This window comes from Epargyreus clarus, unplaced genomic scaffold (assembly GCF_041222505.1).
Source record: "Epargyreus clarus isolate Ecla_fem2 unplaced genomic scaffold, WU_Ecla_fem_2.2 ptg000009l, whole genome shotgun sequence".
Lineage (NCBI taxonomy): Eukaryota > Metazoa > Arthropoda > Insecta > Lepidoptera > Hesperiidae > Epargyreus > Epargyreus clarus.
This window is the reverse complement of record NW_027332217.1, coordinates 920,743-947,594: the sequence shown is the minus strand read 5'-3', so window position 1 is coordinate 947,594 and position 26,852 is coordinate 920,743. Positions and strand designations below refer to the sequence as shown.

At 36.1% G+C, this 26,852-nt stretch overlaps 4 protein-coding genes across 4 annotated transcripts in view; 2 read left to right on the top strand and 2 right to left on the bottom strand.

Annotated features, from left to right (window-relative positions):
* LOC140744715 (intermembrane lipid transfer protein VPS13A) overlaps positions 1 to 10,992 on the bottom strand; it is a 33,596-nt gene extending 22,604 nt beyond the window's left edge. The window contains exons 1-23 of the mRNA XM_073076352.1: positions 10,838 to 10,992; positions 10,129 to 10,529; positions 9,683 to 9,894; positions 9,423 to 9,597; positions 9,075 to 9,348; positions 8,741 to 8,987; positions 8,531 to 8,661; positions 8,259 to 8,456; positions 7,936 to 8,144; positions 7,621 to 7,765; positions 7,400 to 7,536; positions 7,055 to 7,324; positions 6,695 to 6,873; positions 4,856 to 5,085; positions 4,564 to 4,706; positions 4,177 to 4,311; positions 3,593 to 3,764; positions 2,995 to 3,141; positions 2,242 to 2,367; positions 1,799 to 1,865; positions 1,500 to 1,657; positions 1,063 to 1,270; positions 670 to 781 (exon numbers count right to left, since the gene is read on the bottom strand). Of these exons, the coding sequence (XP_072932453.1) occupies positions 670 to 781; positions 1,063 to 1,270; positions 1,500 to 1,657; positions 1,799 to 1,865; positions 2,242 to 2,367; positions 2,995 to 3,141; positions 3,593 to 3,764; positions 4,177 to 4,311; positions 4,564 to 4,706; positions 4,856 to 5,085; positions 6,695 to 6,873; positions 7,055 to 7,324; positions 7,400 to 7,536; positions 7,621 to 7,765; positions 7,936 to 8,144; positions 8,259 to 8,456; positions 8,531 to 8,661; positions 8,741 to 8,987; positions 9,075 to 9,348; positions 9,423 to 9,597; positions 9,683 to 9,894; positions 10,129 to 10,529; positions 10,838 to 10,978 (4,217 nt within the window). The 5' untranslated portion in view covers positions 10,979 to 10,992. The remainder of the gene's footprint in view (positions 1 to 669; positions 782 to 1,062; positions 1,271 to 1,499; positions 1,658 to 1,798; positions 1,866 to 2,241; positions 2,368 to 2,994; positions 3,142 to 3,592; positions 3,765 to 4,176; positions 4,312 to 4,563; positions 4,707 to 4,855; positions 5,086 to 6,694; positions 6,874 to 7,054; positions 7,325 to 7,399; positions 7,537 to 7,620; positions 7,766 to 7,935; positions 8,145 to 8,258; positions 8,457 to 8,530; positions 8,662 to 8,740; positions 8,988 to 9,074; positions 9,349 to 9,422; positions 9,598 to 9,682; positions 9,895 to 10,128; positions 10,530 to 10,837) is intronic.
* Positions 10,993 to 18,295: 7,303 nt separating this feature from the next.
* On the top strand, positions 18,296 to 21,535 carry LOC140744633 (uncharacterized). The gene is made up of 5 exons (XM_073076254.1): positions 18,296 to 18,383; positions 19,662 to 19,721; positions 20,183 to 20,257; positions 20,677 to 20,910; positions 21,333 to 21,535. Exons 1-5 carry the CDS (start codon positions 18,348 to 18,350, stop codon positions 21,483 to 21,485), a joined length of 558 nt encoding a protein of 185 aa, XP_072932355.1. The 5' UTR covers positions 18,296 to 18,347; the 3' UTR covers positions 21,486 to 21,535.
* Positions 21,536 to 22,178: 643 nt separating this feature from the next.
* Positions 22,179 to 24,715, bottom strand: fsd (transmembrane protein fates-shifted). The gene is made up of 3 exons (XM_073076351.1): positions 24,441 to 24,715; positions 23,515 to 24,209; positions 22,179 to 22,551 (listed from the first exon to the last, which is right to left on the bottom strand). The coding sequence occupies exons 1-3, from the start codon at positions 24,478 to 24,480 to the stop codon at positions 22,219 to 22,221; spliced, it is 1,068 nt and encodes a 355-aa protein (XP_072932452.1). The 5' UTR covers positions 24,481 to 24,715; the 3' UTR covers positions 22,179 to 22,218.
* An 838-nt stretch (positions 24,716 to 25,553) lies between these two features.
* Positions 25,554 to 26,852, top strand: part of Liprin-alpha (PTPRF interacting protein alpha) — a 173,927-nt gene continuing 172,628 nt past the window's right edge. Inside the window, exon 1 of the mRNA XM_073076350.1 lies at positions 25,554 to 26,093. Within this exon, the coding sequence (XP_072932451.1) occupies positions 25,845 to 26,093 (249 nt within the window). The 5' untranslated portion in view covers positions 25,554 to 25,844. The remainder of the gene's footprint in view (positions 26,094 to 26,852) is intronic.

Here is a 26,852-nt window from a genome sequence, read left to right as displayed (position 1 = left end):
CAAGAGAAAGAAAAAGATGAAGAAAGAATAAGAAAAAGAAATAGAAGAAACCGTAATTGTTGAAGTTGAATATGAAGAGTATAAATCAGATTAAAGTAACAAAAAATTAGAACGACAGTTGAACTCAATAACCAATATCAATAATCTTCTTACTATTAAATAAGTATTGTCCCTGAAAATAGCATCTTAAAGGTTCTTGGGATAGTCGGGGGGACTATGTTAAAAACCAGGGAAACCATGTTAAAAACCCCGCTAAGTACGCTATTTCACAGGTGGGGTGGATATCATGTAAAACGTAATTCTTACAAGCGCAATATCTGAATAATTATTGGTTTTATAGAAAAAAAATATAAGCACCATTTTATAGATAATTTTAAGAGCTACAACTTTGGCTTGGGGGTTTTTTCGATAAAACTTACCGTTTTTGAGAAAAATCCAAAAAACTTAAAATTTTGAAGTTTGACCCCGAATAATTGCCGACGCACACGTCCAATCGATGGAGACTCTTGACACTTTATTTGTAATGGTAAACCCAAGGTCTCTACGAAAATTCAGCTTTCCCGGAATTTTAGCTATTTCAATGTCTAACTTGACCGGACTATTAAGCGTCAGTGTCTTAAATACTTATACTTAACCAATGAATACATTTTAATTTAAAACTAAATTAACCTTAGGACTGATTCCTTTCTGACGGGCTCTCCTTGTGCAAAGAACGCTTGCAACTTCTTCACCATTGCGTCAGAGGGCGCCACGTCCACTGGCGAGCTGGGTACAATACCACCTGAAACAGTTTATTTTTTAAAATTATCAGTACAAATGGATGTTCTTCAATAACATATATTTTGCGAACGAAGTATGGAGATTGAACGAAGAATCATGTAAATAAGTTTCTTACAGTCAAACTTACACGCTTCAAACTAGATTACACCAACGTTTCACTACCTCTATAAAGAGTAAAGAATACCTGTATAAAGAATAATACCTGTGCGACTACAATGAACTAGCAAGAGCTCTGCCGTCTTTACAACATAAACTTACTTGAGATCCACTATAAAAGCCTACCTATATAGTTCCCTTCGCTCAAGTTATCACTGTACACCGCCAGTACAGTAGCCAGGTCCTTCTGTCCCAGGTTGATCATGACGGTATCCATCACTATATCGGCGTCGCAGAGCAGGAGGTCCCTGTATGCCGTGGTGCTAGCAACTTGCTGGTAACACACCGCCCGCTTCATGTCACAGCGGATCGACATTGGTTCCAGAATTGGCTCCTAGAATGGTCAAAATGAGTTACGTAATTTAATACGACAAAGAATATGTCTTTTTTATTTTGGCTGTCACAATTAACATAAAATAAAATAATGGGTGCTTCATTGTGCTTCTGATAAAGAAGAAATTTATTCTTGCAGGAGAAAATATCAGCAGTCTTCAATCCCAAACTTAATGATTTCGATAAGGTTTTACTGATGAAAATAATAATGATTAATAACTTGGCATTACCTGAACTTCCAACGTGCCAGCCAAAGTCATCACAGCCCTGGAGAGAGTAATGTTGACCAATTTGATCAAAACGTTGTCGATAACTGGACTCTGCACGGGGCTGCTAACTTCCTGGCTGACGTGCACGGGCTTGAAGAAGTTTTCAATCAAAAGGTCACCTACAAGAATATATTTTTGGCATAAGGTAAGTTGATAAAAGTTGATTAAGTAAATAAAGAGTTTAGTTGACTAAACGTTAGACAGTCAAAGAAAGACAAAGTTTAGTCTTAAAATTTGGCGTGATCATATTTAAATCTTACCCATATTGAGGACTAGTAAGTTTGGAGACGACGGTTTTTGTGGAAGTAACAGAACTGGAGCATGAATCTGTGAATAAAAATGAACAACTTGACTATGTTTTTATCTGAAAACAAATTTACCTTCAAGTTGCGGATCAAAGACAAATGAAAGATTCCTTAAAATGATTTTCAAATCGTTTTAAGGAACATGTTCAGATAGTCAAAAAAATCGAGAGTGAGGGTATCTTATATATAAAATTCTCGTGTCACAATGTTAGTTACCGTACACGGCTTTACAGATTTTCACCAAATTTTATATGCATACTCAGTAGGTCAGAGAATTGGCTACTATCTATTTTTCATAGCCCCAAGTGATAAGGGTTGTTCACCTATAACATTTTTTATTTATATGGCAACGCAACGTTTGCCGGGTTAGCTAGTATTGAATATAAATAAGTGTGTACTTCAATAGCTAGATTAACGCGTGTAGGAGCGACTCGGAGTGCGGTAGCTTGCCGTTGCGCAGCCCGTTCTGCCGCCGCAGCTGCTTCGGCTGCTGCTGTACTCGGTACTAGCGGCTCTATAAATTGCTGCAAGAAACAAAATCATTTTCAGAATACGAATTCTTTTATTATGAAAATAAATGAAATGTAAGTGAAAAACGTAAAATTGAAAACAAGCATTATAGTTTTAAAATGTAGATATACATCAAATATCTAACACTAAAAGAATAGCGTGCGGTGGACACGCGCCGATAGTAAATGTATGTACCGCTACTTTGCGCCGTCAACTCGTTCTCGGTGACGGTCCGGTGACGGCGACGGTGGACTAACGCTAATTCAGTCACGCAAATGATAATTCAGCGTTTATGAAACGTCAAGCGTTTTTAAAATAAATCTTGTGCACAAAATATACAAAACATTTTCGAAAAAGAAAGTTTGAAATAGTTTAAGGGGTTCATTTTTCTGTTACCCTGAAATGCACATATTGTAGACCAAGTCTTATAGAACTTTGAAACATTTCTTTTGATAACATTGTAACTAAATAACATTTTGTCGAACATAATTGTTGAATAACAAATTCAACAAAATTACTGCGTACTGTAACGACAACAACAGCTGTGTTTCAAGCCAACCAACAGTTTGAACTCAGCCCAAACTTCCTAGCGAGTAAACTCAAGTAAGATCATCAACACGGTACAAATGGACAGAGCCCACCTGCAGATGATGCAGCAAGCAGCAGAACAGCACAACGTGCAGGCGGCCCACGTACACCCGCAGCTCCGCGTGCGCGCGCGCACGCATCCCCACCGCCGCGCGGACGTACTTTATCTCGATCACCTTGTCTTCGTCCGGCCAGATCAGCTAAATATTGTGAAATAAGTTACATCAACAACCGTAGTGTGGAGTGTAAGTATATTTATTACTACTATCTTACTTATATATACTAACAAATAAACTTAGATAAAAATAATCAACAGAATTTGCGTAAATAGTTATAATATAGGAGAAAATCATAGGAGCTCAATGGTAATCTTGGTAGATACAATAGTAAATACGTAATGGCCATACGTACTATTCGAATTTCTTAAATGTGGTAGGAGTTAAACTACGCTATAGCAGTATGTCTATGTTACACAGTACAGTTACTCCGATAGACTTAATTATAAAAAATAAGATCAAAGCAACCCCAACGAACCGTAACATAACATGTTAAACATGTCAAGTAACATGTTTAACATAACCATGTTACTTAACAACATCAGAAAAGCATTTTTTGAATTTGCTACAGAACTCTTATTTAAATTGTCCTTACCTTAGGATACAGGATGGACTCCGACAGATCATCCAGCTGTAAAGAGCCGAGGTACAGTTTGAAGATCATGCGATCGTTAGCGCGGAACACACAGTCACTCTCCAGCTCTGCCAACCTCACTTCCACCAGGGCGCAATCAAGGTGGCACAGTCGAAGTGTTATTGAGGATGCCCTACAATTATTATAATTTATATAGAGTTGTTAGCATTAATGGGACCCAATTGCTGTTGTTCAGAATCTTGCTGGAAAGATTAGCATCTATATCACGTGCTATGCCATTCTTGAAATTGTTAGTAATAAAGTTATTTACAAATACACATTGACATATTTATTTAATATGAACTTTTGCCTGCGGCTTTCCCCGCGTGGATCTTATTTACCATAATGTGTATCTTATGTTTTAATCCAGATCATAAACTATTTGAATGCCAAATTTCATCCAAATCTGATAGTAGTTTTTGATAAAAGAGTACCTACCAAACATCCAAGTTTACAAACTTGCATACTTATGATAGAAACTTAAGAAAGTAATATACTATGTTTATTTGGAGAAACTACTGAATAATCGTAGAAATTGTACTAACCTCATTGAATAACTGAACTTAGTTGCACCTGGAGGTACAGGAGGATCTGCTTCTGGCTTCATCAGATAATCCCAAAGAGATTGCGTCTTGGGCAACACTAAGTTTTTCAAGTTTATTGCATGTCTCTTTTGAATTCTGTACAAAGGAAAAAAATGATTTCAATGTCATCTCATTATCTTCCGTTTTTGAGAACTAAATAATTTTGAATCATAAATCGTCTTTTTTTATTTCATTTCATTTTTAAGTCCAAGCAATGTTAAAGGAAAACTTACATTCTATAACTGGAGAATTCTAGATCACGATATCATTTTTTAGGGAATACCCTCTATACCCACGGTCTGAAAAATCTTCAAAGATCTTAGCAATGTAGTGTGATTAATATCTCACTTGTCTCGGATGTACTGAAGATACTTGATGAGGGTCCGCAGAGCGTCTGCGTGGAGAAGCAGGCTAACGGGTCCAGTGTCTGCCACTAACGCGTGTTCTACGCTGTGGAAGTGGGATTTGAACTCTGGACAATCCGCGCGCACCTGGTATAGGATAATAATGGAATATAAATTATGTATTTGAATACTCGACAATCATCGAGAACTCCAAGCTATATTACCAAACTACCATTTATTACCAAAATTAGCTTTAAGAAAAAAACACTAAGTATCGTTTTTTCTTATAACATTACCTTTCTATACAGTAAATTGAAGAGTTCCCCTGAGCTGGTCAGTAGTTCCAGATACTGTCCAGTGCTGCTGTGGTGTTGCTTGTCAGTCAACAACGCCTGGCCCACGGACAGCTGGACGGCCGGCCCGTACTCCATCAGCGCAACGTCCAGGCAGACTTTAGTGACGCTGAGCATGATGTATGGCCGATCGATCTGGTCGCTTGACCGGCTCAAGTTGATTACTATCTCACCTGCCGGTAATATTCAAAACTAAGTCTCTGACAATAATATCTTTATCAATAGTTACAAAGTCATGGAAACAAGCGAGCGTATCAAACGTCTACGTGGAACCAGCGCAGCAGTCTTCGTCCATATTTCTTCTGTCTTCTCACCATGGTGGTGATGAGCTTCCATCAAACCAGAGCAAGGGAAGGAGGGGTTTTCCCAGTGCCCACACACTTGCTGTGATCTGACACAAGCGTCGCAACTGCTTTGTCGTTATGAAGACTGTCTAATTCTCATTTGTCTTTGTTACAAAAGGATAAAATAAAGGGTATCCTATTATTTTCATAGTTAAACCAGGTAAACCTTTTCTTTTCAGGAACCCTACATTAAAGTTACATGATTTTATAAGAGAATATGTAATATGTATGAATATTTTAAGAAAGAAACATTTACATATAACGCTACTAGCAAGTAATTTATATCTCCATCTCCTACACACATTTAACACAAACAAATAACAACACACCATATAGTATTAAATCAGCATGTGAACAGAAAATTAGCAGCATACACAAATCACGACACAATATTTTGTTATAAGGATTATAACTAACATATATATTAAAATGATTTCGCAATAGTTGTCGGTCCTCGTAGATCTTATTTGGTGATGAGCAAAAGTGAGGGGTTTTCATCAAAACGCCGACAAATTGATAAGAAAATTTAATCAAGTTGGCGCGTTCTGAAAAAAACCTCTCGCAAAGTGATGAGCGTGGCCATTGAAATTGTAGTAGCAAAAATGATAACACAAATACTACACTTACTACACTTAAAAACAATAGAAACACAGAAAATAAGCATGAATCAAATAATACTTACAACCAAATTGAAATAAATATGAAATTACCAAATGATAAAATATTTGTGGGAATGATTTTAATTAAGCCAATTTTCGATAATTGTGAAACGCATAAAAAAACAGTGTAGTTTTTAATAAAGCTTCTCTTTGATTGCCATAAGCCGTCAAATAAGCATAAGTAAATAAGTTAGTGTTGAATTTGAAAAAAGCGCTCTGTAGACAACTGTTCTTAAATTTTACATAGAGTTCCGTGAATGCCATTCCAATAAATAATTTCTATTCGGCAGTTAAAAACTTATCTTGGACTAAAATTGTCTTGAAATCAAAAACAATGTTCGATTTTCACCAAGTAATCATACTTCAAAATTAAATAGTAAAACTAAACTAACATAAAGAAACAACGTAGTAAAAAGTATATAAATTTTAGTTGCAGGCCGCCATAAACAGAATGTGTAGATTTCATCGTAAATACGACGGAGTGGAACGTATTTCCATCAAACTGGGCTAGAGGGGGGTAGTATCGCTACCGCTGCTACCCGCCGCTGTCCCTGTTCGACAAAAACCGTACGGTGTCTTCATTCTTCGTTATACATCCATTTCTATTTTCTCCTGTTCTTCAAGTTCTGAGTGAAAATAAACCTGGAGCTATCAATAAAAGTGTTTAGGATCATTATAAAATTAAATAGAAGCTGAAAGTCGCATTGATTGCAAATAAAAATGATCGCTTAGTTGCTTATGGTCGCATTTCATTTGTTTAATCAAAAAGAAGTACCCACCAACAATAAAGCGCAGCAGGGTACCGATAGTGTTGCTCGGGGACACATTGTCGTCGAAGCCGGGCAGGTCCACGGAACGCGCATATTCCTCCACTTCCTCGTCACTCAAGTCAGCTGTTGGCGGTGCTTCAACAGCCGGAGAATGCGAACCAGCACCGTCCAGTTCGGTTTCGGCTGTCCTGTAGAGATTATTATCTTTATATCTTGCAGGATTACAGGCGAGTGCTTTTAACTAAAATCGAGTTATCTTATTTTCAATATATAATTACAATTTCTTAACCTATGTTCCAAATCATCTTTACCTACATTTTCCCTTAATTGGTCATTAAATAATGAATTTAAAACATGTATTAAACATACCTGTTCCTTCTCAGATACGCAGCCACAATCTTCTGTCTCAATTTCACCAGATCTTTATAACCTGGATCTGCAGTGACTCTGTCGAGCTGCAGAGCTTCTGCCAATACAGGATCTTCGAGTTCTTCTGCAAAGTCTCCGGAATCCATGAACGACACAGGAACTGTATTGGGTACTGGTATGGGTAAGTTGTCACAGAAGTCGAGTAGGTGCCCGATTATTCGATCCGATAAATTTAGTTTCAAACTCGATAGCGATATGTTGAGCTTGTATCTAGAAAAAATGAGACAATAAGTATGCGATTTTATGACGCAGTGTTTTCCAAGAAGCAAAGTAGAATGTAGGTACCGTGGTAGCAGTTTGTATTCCTTCTTGATGCTGCTGGAGAATACCAGCTGTGATTTGATCTTTGGTATGAGATGCAACTCAGAATCAGCATGTTTGCGACATTCTCTCCAGGGTTCCGTCCAGTCGCAGAATAATACCTAATATATAAATTGTATGCTTAAGTTGAAGGTCACCGCAATTAAAAATAATTGTTATCAGCAAGTTTTGAAAACTACACGTACCTGACAAGAACACTCAGCATGCAACCGGTCATACAGTTTCTCCTCTAACTCCATGCATGTAGCGTCTTCTAACACTAAGTTCGAGGGTTGTAAGTCTGATTTCACCACTATCCTGCTTATATCCAAAATCATCACACGCCCAGATCTAAAAAAATGCGGGATTTTTACCATCACAGTAATTTTGGAAACTTTATGCAGAGTCAGCTAATTAACCTAGAAAATTAAGAATATTTCAGCACGACAGTAATTCAGCAACATATATACTGTCATCGAAATTGCCATAAACTCTGTGTTTTATCATTCCTGAGCACTTACTTGTGCACACATCCATGTTCAGGAATGACAACGCAAGGTCCCTTCACATCCACGTTAACCTGGAACACCTTACGTCGGCTGATAGCGTACGCCAGCACCGAGCGGCTCACAGCACCTGCCTTATCCACTGCCAGTGATAACTCTTCCGCAAGGTCTTCCGACGTCATCGAGTGTGTTTGGAAGAAGTTTATCAGCTCCGTAAACGCATGCTGAGATTAAAGAAAAACTAAAATTGGACCCGAAATTATTAGCACACAAAAGCATTCTTCCTTTGATATAATTACAAATTGGTAAAATATAACTAATTTGATCTTGTCACTGACCTCTACATATAGCAACTCCACTGGTTCCATTAGCCAACTAATTCCATAGTCGGCTTCACTATTCATGGGATTTTTCTCTACATCTACTGCCAATAAATTTGTAGCGGTTGGTACTCCTTTTTCAACGGTCAATAATGGTACCAGCTCACCGTCTGACGATACTCCTTCAATCACTATACTTTCCGCTCGTGCTGATAACTGCAAAACAAACTTTTGGTAAACATATTTCTTAAAAATAACAATAATGTGCATATTGAAGGGTAAAGTCTTACCTTATAAGCCTTGGCTGAAGGTCTAGTCTCCAACGAAGCAAGGAATTGTGTCAGAGATAGCACGAGTACTTCTTTATTACGATTCATTAACGTAACAGAACAATTTGCTAATGTCAGATTGATTTTATGTTCTGCAAAATAAAGAATGTCAATAAACTTACTGAAAATAATAACATTTGCTTGAAAACATACAACATAATACCAAATTACCAATGTACTGCTTAGACTTATCCTGACGTGGAGCACCTTCTACGTAACCAATTAGCTCACAGACTTTTTTCTTTTCTGGACTCGACAAATGACTCCAAAGGCTCCTGCTCCTTTCAGTTTTTACACAAAGCTCTACCCGGGCTTTGGTCTCTACGTCAGAATCACTCTCTGAGTCAGAACTTGTCGGTTTCCACCAATCGAATTCAGTTTCAACTACTTCTATTCTCTCCGGCTCTTGGGTTAATAGCTGAAACATTGGATCACAATAAATAAATTAAAACTTTTTCACATAATACTGGAAAATTATGCTTAAAGTATAACAGTAATTATTTACTTCAAATTTGGCATGTTCTCTGGCGATCACCACCGATATGATCGGCAAGTTATCTTCACATTTTTGAAGATCTAATTTTAGTTCTGTATCATTGGGACTTCTCAAGGTGCTCTTATATGTCTTCTTGTATATGTTATAGTTCTCTCGATGCTTTTTAATAGCAGCCCAAGTGTAAGGTCTAACTCTTTGTTCAACGACCACGTTGTAGGCGTACCGCCACCATTTTTTAATATCCTTTGAAAGAGGGACACCGGGGTGGAGGTGACGATATTTCCTGAAGAAAAAATATAAAACCAATTAGTCACAAATAAAAATTTCATTTGTAAACTTAATTAGGATTTTTATTACCTATTAAGCGTTATCCGTTGGAACGAAGCAAGCAAATTGTCAATAGAAAGATATTGTCTTCTAGACAACTGCAATGCACTGTCCTGCAGAACCGCATCTAACAACAGACGAGGTACGCGCGCTTCTCCCGATCGATTGATCAGCACCTTTACTTTGCACGTAACTGGTTTCAATACTGGAACCAGAACAAAACATGAAGTTAAGTATTTAATTTTAAGCAACACTTTCCAAAATTTCGTGAAATTCTGGATACAACTTACAAAATTCGAAATCCTCATGATGCATTGAAAACTTATCTAAACCAGTGAGCATGTAATGTTTCCAATTGTAATACTGCATGGGTGTGATTTGGGCCGTCTCGGTGTCGTCCAGCGCCGTCGCCGTGGGGTTCCAATATAGGGACAATGATTCTATACGCATCATTTGGTACACCGTTGATGCATTCACTGGCGTTACTGATGGCTTCCATTTGCTGCAAATGTTCGAGACTAATGTAAATGAATGACTCATTAATAATATATTTTGAGAAGGAAAATAGTATTTATTTATTTACAAGTACTTATAATCGTTTATAAATACAACAAGAACAAGGCACACGATAATACTATAAGGCAATGAGCCCGTTATACCAAATTTCCTCCACATTTTGAAAAAAAAAATATTTTATCCTTACAAAAGGTAAGTTGAAAAAACAACATTTTCTTACCTGTTAGTAGTTTCGATCGACAAGCTCTGTAAGCAGAGACCGCACGCAAGAGGCCCATCTTTAGAACTGATGGAGTCCTCGTACCTTACGTGTACATTCCTGATGTAAATCTGTAAATTATTCACAATCGCCGTGAACAAGTTCTCGAAGAAATTCTGCGGCCCTTTCAGTATTTCGCTCTCGGCTTCAAGATCTTGTAGGATTTTCCTCTTTGCGGCTCTTGTGAGCCTCTTTTCTCTTTCTGGGTCGAAGTAGCTGTTGGATATCGCTGGTCCGACCAACACCAGCACATCTTCAATGTTGATGACCACGGGCTGTGTGTACAGACCTGACCATGGTATCTGAAGGTTTATTCGTCCAATCGTACCGATTTTCACATCGATTGGTAGATCTAGTTCGTACTGAAATTAAAACGAAATATTATTCATGTTAAAAACAAATAATAGAATGTGTTATGCTTTCAAAATTTCCGGTAAGCAGCATAATTGTATGAAAATATTTTTATTATTTGATTTTTATTTTTATTTTTTTAAAGTACGTTCCTATACATATATTTTCTATTTTAAGATAAGTACTTATGTTCTTTCGATTTTTTATTAGACAAAGAATAAACTAAACTTAAGTAGTTTACTGATAGATACTGATAAAAAAAGTTGATATAGACATTTAACCACGCGAAGTAAAAACGCCAAAATGTTGTTAATATTACCAGAGCCTCAGGCTTCAGCTTGAGGTCAGTGAGGTTGACATTCCCGGAGAAGATGCCCACGTTCAGGTTCTCGGTGTCCAGGTCCTGGACGTACTTGCCCAGGAGCCGGTTCAGAATACCGGCGACCGCCCCCTCGAACATGGTGGATGTTCAAACACCTACCGATATATTATATATGTACAAACAGTATGACGCCTGTTAACAATCGGGCAATGATGATAATGGGTAATGCCTGTTCAAACACGTTAAAATATTTGAGCAAAAATTATTATATTTTTTACACAATGGTTACACAATTTTCTCATTAAAATTAATGACTTTGCTGATTGTTATTAAGATTTTATATTATTGATCACTTTCTTACCCAAGAATCGAAATATAACTGCACTCTTTTTTATTTGTTGTGATAAAACCATTGCAAATGAGTTTTTTGGAATGAACACAACCATTGGAATCACAAGACAATTCCTTAACCGATTCTTTATATATAGGTACACCTCAAGTTTAAACAAACAGTTCACTGGATTTCAATGAAAAAAAGGTTGAACATATGAGCATACGTTATTTGTAAAACACGGCGGTATCAAACAAAGCGGTGTTCAGCACGAGTGGCCAAACAATATTGATTGGTTGTTATCGACTTGATAACAACTTGTTGATATTGATAAGAGCCTGTCATCGCGATGTTACATTTTTAATTTGTCGAAGACAGTATTTTATTTATATTGTAACGGGTATCTCCAATGAAAAAATTAATACACCTAGTTATTTTAAATTAATTCCAAGACCTCTATAAATTATACATTGTCCTTGGTATGTCCCGTTTCCCGCCATAATCGCCTTTTGTTTATTTTTTTAAATCACGAATACAGTGTACAGCCAATTAAAATTGTGGCCAGCATTATTTTTCGAGTGAAAGGTTTTAAACTATTTTTAATTTTATTTATTTTTATAATGTTGAACCAACACAATAAAGTATAATAATAAATGTGACCTGTAAGGTCGATACGAATTCATTTTTGCACAAGTCCTACTTTCAATTTATTATTATTTTTTCTTATTATTAAAACTGTTTTTTTTATTTTTTTTATTAAGTAAATAGGTATATTAAAGTAGGTACGATTAATGTCTACGAAGTTGCTGGCAAAAGCTTGGAGGTATCAAATTTTGCACAATGTTTCACAAACCCCAAAGAAGACAAAATAAAAACGGTAATCTTGCTCTAAGACGTAGAGAGGTCACGTGTAAACGGTAAAAAAGAAACTTGTGTTATTCAATAACCCTCATGGTGGTTTATTTACTGTTTAGATTAGAAAATTGGGTTTAGAAGGATGCTTATTTATAGATAGATAAGCGTATTACAAGTATTGACCTTTAAAGACGTTTTTATAAACTGATTTATCGTTATGATTATTAACCGAGTGCTAGGCATAATTTCGCAACCTATATATTTCATCCCACTGTAACTGCAAGGGCTAAACTCCGCCCAAATCGATAGCGCAGTAGACATTCTGGCATTGAACTGTGAAAATCTGACACAATATAATTGGCGACGATACAACATCCCCCTCTGCATCCCAACCCACTCCGTCGAGTCCTAAATTGTAGTGCCAGATTTAGATACTCGCGATCAATGGGTATTGGGTAGCTCTATTTATATTATTTATTTCTACCTAATAACGGCAGTGTTAAGCGCTTCTGTGTTCTGGTTTAAAGGGTTTGGTAAGGGAGACTTTCTCGAGGCGATCCAGCCTAGTCCTCTGGAGTAGTGGCGCATCTGTGTCCGACCTAGGATGGATATTTTATCCTATATGGGGTTGATTACAGATGTCCATGGGCGGTAGTAGCCACTTACCATCAGGTGCCCTGCCTGCTCATCTGCTACTCCTATATTATATAAAAGAGCTCGCTAAACAATGACGTGTGTGTGAAGGCTGTGTACTAGGACAGACACTGAATTCTTTGATTCGCGCTGAACTTATACCCAGCTGAGGCACGGTGATTACCGAGTACACCCGAGTGAGTTATTTACAACACGTACTCGCGTCCACCTGTCTGTACTCGGTGAGTATGTAAACCTAACTTAATATAACAAGATGAATTTCATCTATCTTTGATTTCAAATAAACTTATACCTCTAGTACTAAGCCTCCGCAGCTTATTAGTCTGTTACAGGCCTCTATTTCTTAAAGCGTTATTTATACATCTTTATATAAAATTCTCGTGTCACAATGTTAGTTACCGTACTCCTCCGAAAGGGCTTTATCGATTGTTTATTATTAACGGGTGTTTATGCTGCTAAATAATAAATATTAAATAACTGCTATAATAATAAATATTAAAGATAAAACTCATACGACTCAAACTTAAGACAGTTATTTTGTTTCGTATGGATAGACAAAACTTGAACTAAAATAATGAAAATAACCTGGAATGAAGTCGGTCAGTCGTATCTTACGATTTCTGGCTGGGTTTGTGAAAGAAAATTAGCCAAAAAATTAATAATTAATGGTAATATATGATTCTTAGACATGTGTATTTAAATTATTTGTTAATATCTGTGTAAACTGCCATTTGCTACAAGTACTTAGTTACTCTTATCTGTAAGTTAATGTCAAAATAGATTCGACATTATAAATTAAAACATACAAACAAACAAATAGACAAAAACACAATTTAACCATATAGCTCCTGAATTGTATTAAGGATATATAATCTCACCCGTTCTTTCGACGTAACGTTCTGCCCATTATGTTTTTAATTATGAACGCGACACGTATAAGATTGAAAATCAGAAAAGGCGTAACACCCTCCCGGCGACGTGTCTGGAGCTAAACTAGGGCCTGGACGCCAAGGCACCCGCACAAATCAATAGCGCATTCCAATTAAGACTGCGCATAGGTTTCTGAGCAGCTTCAAATACTAGAATACCTGGATGCACCCCGCGCCTCCCTAAACCTAAACTTAACCCTGCTGCATCGATCGATACCTCATTAGCCTTGTTTGCCTAATTTTTATGCAATAGCAAAAGTACTCAACTCGGGATTACATGTCCATCTGATGATAAATCAGTACCAGTCATAAATTACTACAAATAAAACTATAGTCACATGGCGCCCTTTGTGTATGTACGTAGGCACTTAAGGTCTACTTTACCTCTTGATCGAAGCCTTTACCACTCTCTTTCAAACAACTTAGCAGCGCTTAAAACTGCTGTTAAAAGCAGATAGTTGTAGTAGTACCTTGGTAGTCAACAACAATAATTCCAACGATTTCAAAAATTGTTTCGGAAAGGTTTAAATGTTAGCACTGTCCCTTGTGGCAGTCGCAGTTCGTGTCTAATCTAAACGGTTCAGAAAATGTGATTTCCTCACGATAACTTCTTATAACGTAGCTAAGCACCTAAGTGAATGTAATTGATAGTTGAGTTATTGAATAAATTTGACAAGATAGGTTAGGGTCCCCTTTTCAATTTAATTTGAAGCCTAGGATGCCCAGGTCAAATATGTATCTTGTCTTCTTAAATTGACCTAGTAGCAATATTTCTGGGCCTATATAAGGATATTTTTACTGCCTATACTGTGCAATTTGTACACACACACGATTTCGTGAATAGAAAAATTATAAGCTGCAAGAAAAACTACAAGTCAATGTTCTACAAGTCCTAATCATCCCTTCTCATATCTTATTTCATACAAATCTCCAGTAACTGTTATGAAAGTAAACCTAAGTAGGTACATACTTATTGTATATGTCATGCGAAAGAGAGTTTCATATCCCACGGTAAGTATGCAATATTTCTAAACAGCATTTCAATCCTCAAATAAAAAGAAATGTTAAGTAAGTATATGAGATTCCAAGCAGGTTCCTATCAAAATTTGTCACATATGAGGCACGTTATTTTTCGTACCTACCGAAATAAATACCGAATATAAAATTAATGTTATTTGCACTATACAAAAATATTAAAGTAAGTGCTTGTATCCTTGTCTATTTGTATGTCTGTATCGACTAATTTGAATCCAAGGTTTCAGTCCATAAACAATGTAAATATTGCATTCTTCTTAGGATAATTAATTAATTAACAAAAACTTTTAACAAAATCTATTAGTATGTTCACATAAATTGAGATAGCAAACAAAAGTAAAAACTTGTAAAAAACAAAGTGATACAGAAATATTTTTTCAGAACAAGACATTATCCTGGGAATCCCCACGACCACCGATACGACGTGACCACCGACGACAAAAACTAGTTTGCCTAATAAAAAATAAAATTAGTAATTTATGGTTCCTTCTTTCTGTCTGCCACAGACGCAGTCTCCAATATAAACCTACCAGATTGATAGCATATCGCTAGTTATACCATGACCGTTAATTAGAATAATTTAAGTGCGTAGAAGTAAGGTAAGTACTTATAGATCGCACAATTAAGATGAAAGGTCACGACTCACGAGCTTACGGCGCGCGCACTATTGACAATTGATCTTTCATCACAAAGCGACTAAAAATAGAACAGGATACCATTATCAATATTAGTCTCAGTGTACCAGTTTAAAATTGGGCACACAATCTTCAAATCTTGTTTTCACAAGCACAGATCCTTGTGCTTATTACGCATTATTTTTCAAGGATCGAAAGGATACCAGTTTCTTGAAAATAAATCGATTAACACGTATTATGTATAAATCATAATGGAGGTATGAAAATATGTACTCACCACGATTTTCCATAATTCCGCCCTGCGAAATGACAAGAGCTCTGGATTTTCCGTTCCCAGCGCTGACGTCAAAGGAACAGGGAAGAATATTCCGTTCTGCCGACAAACCCTAGCGCGCATGTACTAGCGCATGCGCTGTAACGACTGGATTGTAGGGATCATTGCCAGCAGAAAAACTTCAAGAAATCACACTTAACTTTCTCATTGAGGAAAATACTTCTTGACTCTTTAAGGGATAACGTTGGATAAAGATGGATAATGCAAAGTTCAAAACTTTACTTATTCTAAGTATTAGAAAACAGACATTCTTTTACCTAATATCGCAATTGCCTATCTATTGATGGCTGTCACGCCTACGCTATCTAACGCCCGTTATTAATAATCAATCTATCCAGGGTGTTTTAACCTAAGACGGAAATATACTGAAATGTAGGCAAAAATTGGATAGATATCCCTAAGGACGGTAGATTTAAAATAGAAGGAAATAAAAGCCATAAAAAATAAAAAAAACTTTGGATATTCTTGATTTTAAGCGCGTTTAATGAAGGTGGTGGAACTCTTTATGGTTCTACTCCGGCACCACCACCACCACACCTATTTTGCCTATTAACAGTAATGTTAAGCGCTATTGTGTTCTGGTTTGAAGGGTGTGGTAAAGGAGACATATTAGTCAGAGGCGTTCCTGCTTAGTCCTAAGGGGTAGCGGCGCATCTGTAGCCGATCTCAGGTAGGAATATCTAATCTTATGTGGGGTCGATTACTGATGTCGACTGCATGCTCGTTTGCTATTCCTATCTATATTAACCCTTTACACCCGAAGTTTTTTTTTCGCAATGTCCGATTCAAAACGTTTATTACGGCTTTTTATATAGCTTAAGGGATCCACAATACGAAAATACAATACAAATAATACAAAATACGAAAAAAAATCCAGAGTTTATAATTAATCCAGAAATCGACCCGCACGATCGTGAGTCTCCGGTGGGAATTGTCACACTCACGATCGTGAAAATTGTAAAAAAAAATAGTTTTTTATCAAAAAATATTAGAAAATTAAAACAATTTGGAGATATTTAACATTAATGTCTTTATTTTCATTAGTCTTTATAAAAAATCTGTCTTGGCAATGAAACCTAAACTACGTAATTCTATGAAAATCAACATTCTTCTTTCTTCCGTTATTGCCTCCGTCTTCAATCCAGGTCTCCAAGGCGTAGGTATTCTTGGCTAGGAAATACATCCAATGATAATGCAGATGGAGAAAACTTTAGCCATATCTATTGCAATTAAATTAAGTTTTCGACCGGTTCTTCTTAGATACAATAAATTTGTGCATCTGGTTACATATCCGGAGCCTCACAATTAAAATATTAAGAAAAATATTTCTTTGGAAACTTTATTGGAGATGTTGGTAGGGATGGATATGATGTAGGGATGTCCTTTTCAAGTCAGAAAACGTATTCTTTTCCAAGCTATTTTTCGATGTGTTGGACGTGAAGATGCTCGGCGGCGAGAAATTTCTAGGGATGATTTTGAAGTAGATGGTTGACGTTCAGGCTTAAGTTCCAGATCCAATTCTAGGTCAGTTTCTATTTGAGGGTCTGCATGTGCTTCTGGATCTGTTTCAGGGCAAAATTCTTCAAATTGAAACTCTTCTAATCTATTTGGTTGAAGCTCTTCACTTTCATGAAGATCTAATGAATGTTTGTCTGTTTGTCCGTTATAGAAACATAAACAATGCATTTGATCATGTGATCTTTAGCAAAGTTGTTGGTACGACCAATTTTCTACAGATGGCGCCACTGTCATTTCAATGATGGTACACATTTTCAGTTACATGTCGTTTGATATTTGGCGCGGGCGAAGCCGCGCACACTACTAATAGTTATATAAGAGAAAGTAGAACTGCAACATTTTCGCAGGCATGGATAGATATCCATATAAGAGTAAATACAGATACAAACTGAGTTCATAGGTCCAGTAGCAACACAGTTGTAGGCACTGTAATAAATTGACATATCGTAACAGAAAGCAGCTCGATTCAAGCTTGCATCATTATTAGTCGAATGTCGCGCTTCACGGGTCTGTCAATTGTTTTGCCTTCCCGGAACCCCTCCACTAATATTTAGTTTTTTTCTGTAATTTAATAAAAAAAAATAACTGAATAATTTGTATTAATTTTAAAATCCTACATCTGCACATTCATTGTTAGGAGGAAAAAAGTTCGCCGGGTAAGCTTGTCTATACTAATAAGTCTATACTGATATTATAAAGAGGAAAACTTTGTTTGTTTGTTTGATTGTAATAAATTGGCTCAAAAACCGGTTTTAAAAATTCTTTCACCATTCGAAAGCTACATTATCCATGAGTAACATAGGCTATATTTTTTATGATATATATTTGATAAATAGATTTTGAGACGGTACAAAGTTTGCCAGGTCAGCTAGCAATAAATAAAAATGAAACAAATTATGTAACAATATTGATTTAATAAACATTTTTTGATAACCCAAAATCACAGTCATTAAGTAAAATCGAATAGATCGATAATAAAAACTCTCATACCAAAATTTTGATTAATTTTACGTTTTTCCTAATATTTGGATAATAAGTAATAATTCGCCTTACTACAAGTAGATTAGGATAAATGAACTTTTATCATAAAGAATTGTTGGATAATATTATGACTATGACCTCATCTGCTTGACCTTTAGACAAATTGAGATAATATCACTAACAGAGCGCAGTAGAGTGTGGTTGTGTGCACAAAATTGATCTGTGTTTTATAAAAATGTTTCTTTGTATAATATTTGCTTTGGCAGTATCAGTAAGTAACTTTTACGTTTATTAATACAAATAAAAGGTGTAGAACTTCTGTGGTTACGACCACAAAACATATTATTTCTCGCAACAAGCAGTTATTGCGTTTTGGTGGAAGGGTGCAAATCAAGATTACAGTATAAGTAGTACCTATAGGGTGTAAATGCCGGCAGATTTACATAGGTCACCTTAGACCTCAAGAGCCACTATAAATCTGTTATTGAGTTCAGGTAAAAACCATCAGATGGACTACTATTTCAATCTTATTAATAAAATAATATGTTTGTTACCTTTCAATACCTAAGCGATAATGCAAAAAACCACTTGAAGACCCACATTTTGTTTAAATAATAAGTAAATATATCGCATTTCAATGCAAAATCTTTCGAAGATAAATGCGCTTATATTACATAAAAACCTTACTTAGGTTTTGGTTTAATTAACCGGCTTCAAAAAGGAGGTGGTTATCAATTCGGCCGGTATCTTTTTTTTTATGTATGTACACGAATCACTCCGCCGTTAGTGAACCGATTTTAATAATTCTTTTTTTATTGTGTAGAGACAAGCTGGAAGTTGGTCCCATTTAAATATGGTTAGGATCCATCGATGGGTTCTGGAGAAAATGAGGGGAACTCCTCCACCCATGTAAATATAACAGCCATAACTTCGCAGTTTATGAACCTATTTTAATGCCTTTAATTTCGTGTGTGGACTATTGCTACAAGTTGGTCCCATTTAAATATGATGAGGATCAGAGTGGGTTCTGGAGACAAAATATGTAACTCCTCAACCGATGGGTATATTTGAGTTTTCTTTGAAGATATTTGGTGTAGGTTCTAATGAAATTGCAAAAACAGTTAATCATTAACTATTTAAGGGTCTGATAATGTGGTTGGGAGTCAAAATATGTAACTCCTCAACCGACGGGAATAATTGTTGTATTGTGTTTGAAGATATTTGGTGTAGGTTCCAATGAAATTACAAAGCCATATTAGACACGCTGTTTACATCGTTATCCAACGAAATATATAGAGCGCCGACTTCAGAAATATGTACTAAACCAACATTTATTTGAATTATTTTTTACTTTGTAGTGACATAGAAGTCGATTGTATATTAGTTAATTTTTTTTTATTGTTACAAATAAGATTGAGCTCTAAGCATTGAATACAAAATAATGGAATGTCTCAAAAACTTTTAAATAATTTTATAATATATAATCTTTTTAAAACATCCACCAGTTAGTAGTAATACATATTTAATAATAGGTGTTACTGTTTTTCAGGCATGTATTGCGGAAGAAGCCGTTTCGTCGCCCATACGGTGTGCAGCAATTCCATATACGGTAATTTTAATGTTAAATTATATTTACTTAGGTAATTTATCCACAAACTTTTAGATCTTATTCCACTGTTCGTCACGATTTTTTTCTGAATGAGAAAGAGAACCATTAACTTAATTTCTTGGCACACATTTTTTATATTATGTTAGACTTTTAGCCCTTCCTGTGACGATATCATTTTTATTTTCGCTAACCTATTCTTATTACTTATACCTAAAGAATGGCAAAACCAAGATTCACACAGGGCGGTACAAAAGCTATACATATAGGTACGACAGGATTCATAACTTGTAAGGTGTCAATGTAGGTATCTAAAGGGTTGCAAAGTTTATTTTTACCAGGAGCAACTAAATAGCTAGATCGGGCCCTATATAATGTAAAGCATACCCAAGCACTGTACTAAGCAAGATACTCCAATGCAGAGACAGTCCCAATATAATAAGATTTTTTTCTTTTTTCGACAGATTTACTCGTGTATTGGAAACCCGAGGATCATAAAACGTGGCGCATCTATTAATTGTGATACTTCTGCAAATGAGGTGAGCTCAATACCTACCTGTAGTTGAGCAATAATATAAGTGAATAAATATACCTATTTAAAATAAATTAACAAGTTGAATATTTTGTGCGTGCGTCCGGAACTTCCTGAGTAGTGCTGAGGAATTCCAGGATCGCTACAAAGGCTTCAAAGTCAATGCATCGGCAACTACATTATGATCATAGCATAATAATGTTATTTGTAACTGACATTTACAGTAGATTGACTGAATTTCATAAAACTTAGTAGGTATGTATCACTTGCATATTTTAAACGTAACGGTTCAACATTTTTGTCTTTTTGTCTGGTCCTTTCAAGAAAGTCCTAAAAAGTCTGAATAAACGACTGACATTTTTTGACTGGCGCAAAGTGAGACTACTGTGAGAAATTTCATGTTTAATGCCACGTTCAATCTTTCAGTGCGAAAAAATGACGTGCATCTTCAGGAACTCCGGGTGGTTGAAAGATGGTAAGGTGGAGAAGGAGAAAGTGGTCGCGCACTTCGACCAGTTCGCCACAGACAACCCGGAGTGGTCCGCAGCATTGCAGCACGCGAAGACCACCTGCCTCGCGTCCAACTTGCCGGCACAAGGAGCGCAGCTCAACTGCCCGGCTTACGATATCATGATCTGTGCTTTATCCAGCTTCATCAAGGTAACATTGCTAAACGCACACTTGAAAGTGATATAACCCTTTGTAGTTCGACTGCGGATGCACCATCGATTATGTATTAACATCAGTGTTAAGTGCTCCGCGCCGCTCTGAAGGGTGTGACAAGGAAGACATACTTATCTGAGGCATTCCAAATTAGTCCTCAGGTGTAGCAACGGATCCAATTTTAAGTAGCAATCTAATCTTAATTCCTGATATTCATGCGACAATCGACGACGACTGGGCACGGGTCTCATCTCAGAATGAGAAGGATTAGGCCATAGTCTACCGCGCTGGCCAAGTGCGTATTGGTAGACTTCATCAGACCCTGCATGTTCGTTTATCATTCAATATAATTAAAAAAAACTTATATTTTCTATAGAAGGTTCTGCATTTATTTTAGGCACATTCTGTTTACCTTGCAGAACGCGCAACCATCCCAGTGGTCAAACGCCGAGCAGTGCGAATACCCGAAGCAGTACGCAGCAGCGTGCCCCGTGTGCCCGAATGACTGCTTCGCGCCGCTCGTGCCTTACGGCTCCTGCAACGCTTGCCTCGCTTTGCCGCGTTCGCCGTAAACGTCTTTAAATTCAACGTTAAGTGATAGAAAAGCGTTAGAAAAACTCAGCTTGAGGCATCGGCGGACTAAGGTCGTCGGAGGCCCGGGGCGATAAGTTGAATGGAGGCCTCCTTTGTAGAAAAATTCGTTTGTGATTCGGTGTTTTTTTTTCGCTGACTGATACACATTTCATAGATTGTTTGGTTGTGACGACCTTTTTTTAGCAACTATGTTTGAAGGCCCCCCCAGGATCGGAGGCCCGGAGCTGACGGCCCCTTCCGCCTCCCCCTTAAGCCGCTACAGCCTCGAGGCACAAGAAAATGCTTCTATCCATTCTACTCTTAAACATCTAACAATTTCCAAATTAAAAAAAATATTTTTATAATAAATTGGCATTTCTATCAATATTTTTTTCATTTCCTCCTAATCGTTACTATTTCGGGTAAGGTATTGTCGCCTAGTGCCTACACGGAACTATTTGGTTGTAGATTCTTACAGTTAAGATATGGAAATCGCAAGTACCTTCAATTACATGCTATGTGGTATACATACTTCAGATATCCAGTATCGGAGTTTCAATTATAGACTTAAAACCCGCAAATATTACAATCTCTATCTATTATTGGTCATAATTATAATATTGATCAAGTACACAATTAACCAAAACTTTTAGTACAATATACTGAATGCCCAATAAAAATGAAACACATGCTTAAACAGTATCAAATATAATCAACTTCGTTACATCAATATCACAGAAGTTTGTCCACAGATGGATCACCATTACAATCTGTGAAGAAATCTTTTTTCAAAACTGGCAATGACTCTTCATCTCTCATATTCGTTGGCAATCTGTTATCAAAGTGGGGATACTTGGGGTGCCACCAGTCATACACAAATATATTTACAACAGCGTCCAGTGTCACGGAACATTCTGGAAATATGTCTCTGGAAACATTGTGTTGGCCAGAATTGAAGCCTAAATGCACTTTGTGGTGGATGAACCCTCGGGATAGCACCACGCTGACTGAGGAGAGAGTCATGCCCATCAAGGGAGGCACTTGGTAGAAGTGTTGGCATGTTACCTGTAATTAACCAAAACAAAATATTATTAATCATTTATCCGGTTCGAAGGACCAAAGATGTCGGGTACAGCTTTTGATATTTGTGAAAATTTAGTATATTGGTCAGTCTAGTAGAAGGATATTGGTAATAACAGGTAGGATAGGCAAACAAATAAGACAGACACATGAATGATCTAATAAAACACCAACACAAAATCAATTTGTTGGATTACAAAACATTATTTTTGACAGTCATACTAATATATAGACATCAGATTATATGCAATTGCATATTTGCATATGCAAATGCATAAAACGCCACTTTTTTGGCGTTATTGCATATTTTAGTACTTTTTCATTGATAGTGCATATATCAGTAGTTATATCTACATAGCGCATTGTTTGTAAGATTCATAACTGTAAGATTACAGTTGGGTGATGCTCCATATATATTATTCCCCGTCCAATAAGTATACAGTTGTAAGTCATATTCAAAATACCATAATTCATACGTCATACCATATTCAAACTTACTATAAGTATTACATGAATATTACAATTAGTTTCGAAATACTAAAAGTTTAGATGACGATGAAATTGTTTTTTTACAAATTAGAAAAATTGAAATTTAAATGTCTTCAAATTTTTTTAGTTTGGTAGAATAAAGTGTTCACAAAATTCACACGTTGGTAACAAACATATGTCTGTCATTTTATTATGGTTCAACAAAAATGAAAAATAATTCTAGATTTGTAGATAAAACTTGACCATCATGCCTATAACTAAAGACACCATCGACTGGATACCCTATATCAATTTATATCAAACTTAATGACATATGGTACTGATATTGATAGTACATATTTTGCCCCTTTTAGTGGATATTTCGCCTTTTTATAGTGCATATTTGCATGCATATTTTGGCATTTTGATAGTGCATATAATCCAATGTCTACTAATATATAATAATTGGCTCATGCCTACCTGTAAGACTTGGGAATCTTCTTCAGGATTAGCATCTATCCTACCCAGTTCTTTCACAAAGTCTAATTGTTCCCTCTCTATCCTTTGAACAGGATATAATTTCTTAAACTTAAAGAAAACAGATGAGTTTGACAATCCTTTCCGATACCACACATCAACGCAGACTCTCTTAACCAACTGATGTGGTCTACTATCCTGGATTGCCTCCTTCGCAACCTTCTTAATAAACAACTCGTACGTGTGATACAATGCACGTATCACCCTCTGACGTAACCCATACAACTTGTAACTGTTCTCAATACGTAATCTCTCTGGAAGTTTTTTACTGTTTTGACAGTAACGCTTATACAACGTACGCCAGAATGATTCACGTTTTGTTATACTATAGGTAGTTTTGTTGATTCCAGCAAAATGGCCGACATCTTCTGGTTTGATGTACTGTGATATGAGATACCATACTATCTCAGGGTAGACCACACCCGGTCGGCAGTCAATATCATCCACTTCTGACTTGGAGGTGTTGCGTTTCTTCTTATAAACAAATTGCTTGGTGCCATCGGCGTTAACCTGCTCCTCAATGTCCAGATCATCATCCTCAATCTGATCCCAGGACACTTCAGGCACCGGCTCCGCTACCGATTTCTTGACCCTGCCAACAGGTTTGACAGCATTGGCAGAATCATTAATAGTGAAATCTGAAATTATAAAAATTAGCTTAATAAGTTACAGCACTATTTTAATAAGCAGTATTAATAACTATATCTGATTAATAAGTTTCTATTAAAATATTTTGAGACATTATTATTATAAGAGGAAGCAAAACTTGATAAATGTATTGAATGAATATTTCCAATGGGAAATAAGTTAACAGTAAACATAAACATGCATTGCCCTAAACCATGTAATCAAACTTGAAAATAAAATACCTCCATGGCAGATTTTTTTCTTGTCCTTTTTTTTCGGCATTTGACCAAACTACCAATTGCATAAGATATAAACAAGAAATACCGATTCGGGTTAAGAGATTGCATCCAAATTGTTTAATCCCTAAGGGACAATATTACAACAATTATGTCTGAGTCATACTTAACGGTTTTTTTACTATACTTTTAACAGTTAAATACAAACTAAAATGGAAGTAACTTAACTATTCTTACAAAACAAATAAATAATTCACAGTTCACACAACTTGATTTGATCAATGTTGTGTTGACAAACAGTGACATTGACATTTAACTTTTCGTTCATGATTGAAACACAGAATACCATAAACTAATATCATAGACATCAGCAAAATATACTAATAAAATAAATCAATAATTTTCAAAGCAACTTCAATATAACTACATTATTAAGTATGCGTATACATTTTTTCACATATTTTGGATTCGATCGAAAAATGCTGATTTTACAAATTTCATTCATACTTTCATAATGCCGTAAGCTTTATGGAAGGGTTTTCAAAGAACAAGTAACCAAAAAACAGAAGAGTAACATAACATATCAATGAAAGATAAAGCAATATATAAAAACATTTTCATGATTAGAAGAGATAACTTAAAGTTGAAGGGATAAATGAAAGTCAATATAGATCAGCCATTAAATTTCGTAAAAAACTATTTTTAGACCCTAACATTTATAAACAAATTACATTGATTTTTCGAATGTGTATTTGTACATTTTGTATTAATAAACTATATTTTTGAATTCTATTGACAAGACAAAAAAATAACAAAAAAATTTAAGTGCCGCTTACAGGCTTACTTTACCAAATTCCCCTAATTCGGATATGAACAATATTTATAAAAAACTTCTATTTTTATATAATAATTAACATAAAATGATGACAATAATTATTACATAAATAAAGAACGTATCATAATTTAAAACATTATGAATAATTTCGTATGTTAAAATAATAACTGTTCAGTTCAGTTAATTTTTCATACAATGGCTTATCTATTCTCTCAAACAGTTGTCGTTTCTGCGTATGATAAGCGACTAGCGTTCGTAAATTTTACTCTTTGATAAGACTGACGTTCCAATCCAAGATGGCAGACATGCCGCTTGAACCGTGATAGTATGGAATCGTAGGAGTCTAAGTTCTAGGTGTGTCTTTTTAAAATATCGAACTATAATGTATCCCGAAATCTTGACTAAGGTTCTGTACGAATATTACGACAATGTGAAGCACCGCCCTCGCGTCCTGTGCGCTAGATTTAGGTAACGTTTGTGCCGAAACATATGTAAAACGGTGATCGAAATTCGAAATAATTGTGTATTCGGTGTGTCGTGTACGATAAGTTATTCTGGTTTGATGGTAAATTAAAATGTGGAATATGATGTGCGACGTAATGCCCACGATATCGGAAGACAGTATCAGCCAACGAAGCTCCCAGTTTTCCGGCGAAGATGCCAATTTCGAACAGCTCATGGTGTCTATGTTGGACGAGCGAGATAAGTTGGTGGAGAGCCTCCGCGACACGCAGGAGCGGCTCGGGGACTCCGAGCTGCGCCTCAAGGAGGTGGAGAAGGAGCGGGACTCGCTGCAGAGACAGATCGCCGCCAACTTACCCCAGGTTAGTGCACTCGCTATACTATGGAATGTGTTATATCAGACGCGACACCTACGACTTGTGATATCATAATCACGATAAACGTTTACTATTTCAATTACATAAAAGAATACTACTGAGTTTTGTTGTGGTCATAAATATTATAGTATTTATTTTCAAGTGGAAATAGTTATAAATTTGGATGGAGAGTCAGACCTACAAATGTGTGTGACACTTGTGTACTGTTTATATTTGTTTATAAATGTTTGTAGCATTGTAATAAACTACTACTTGTTTACAACACTATATAACCTATATGCAAATAACTCAAGTAATTGAAAATTAAATCAAATTTTTCATTCACAATCTACCAGTAATTAAATGAAAAATATAGTATGCCTGTGTATCATAAGAAATGTGTACAATGTTTACACATTGCTTTGTCTTTTATCTTACATTCCTAACCTACCCAGTACTAGGGGTCGCAATCCGGTATTCGAGATTTCGAAAATACCGGGATACCGGGCCATATTTAGGTCTTATTAATACCGGTTTTAATTTCACAAAAACCGGGATATTCGGTATTTTCGGGTTTTAGTAAAATAAAACAAAATAAAGTTATAGTCATATAACTTGATTCCAATGGACTCTGACACAATGCAAAAGTCCGTATTAAACAAGCGTTACAATCGACACAACCTATGAAAATCAACAAACATCAGCATTGGATGTCAGGTGAGACTTGGCGTATTGTATAACTTCGTCGGAGAGCTAAAGAAAAGG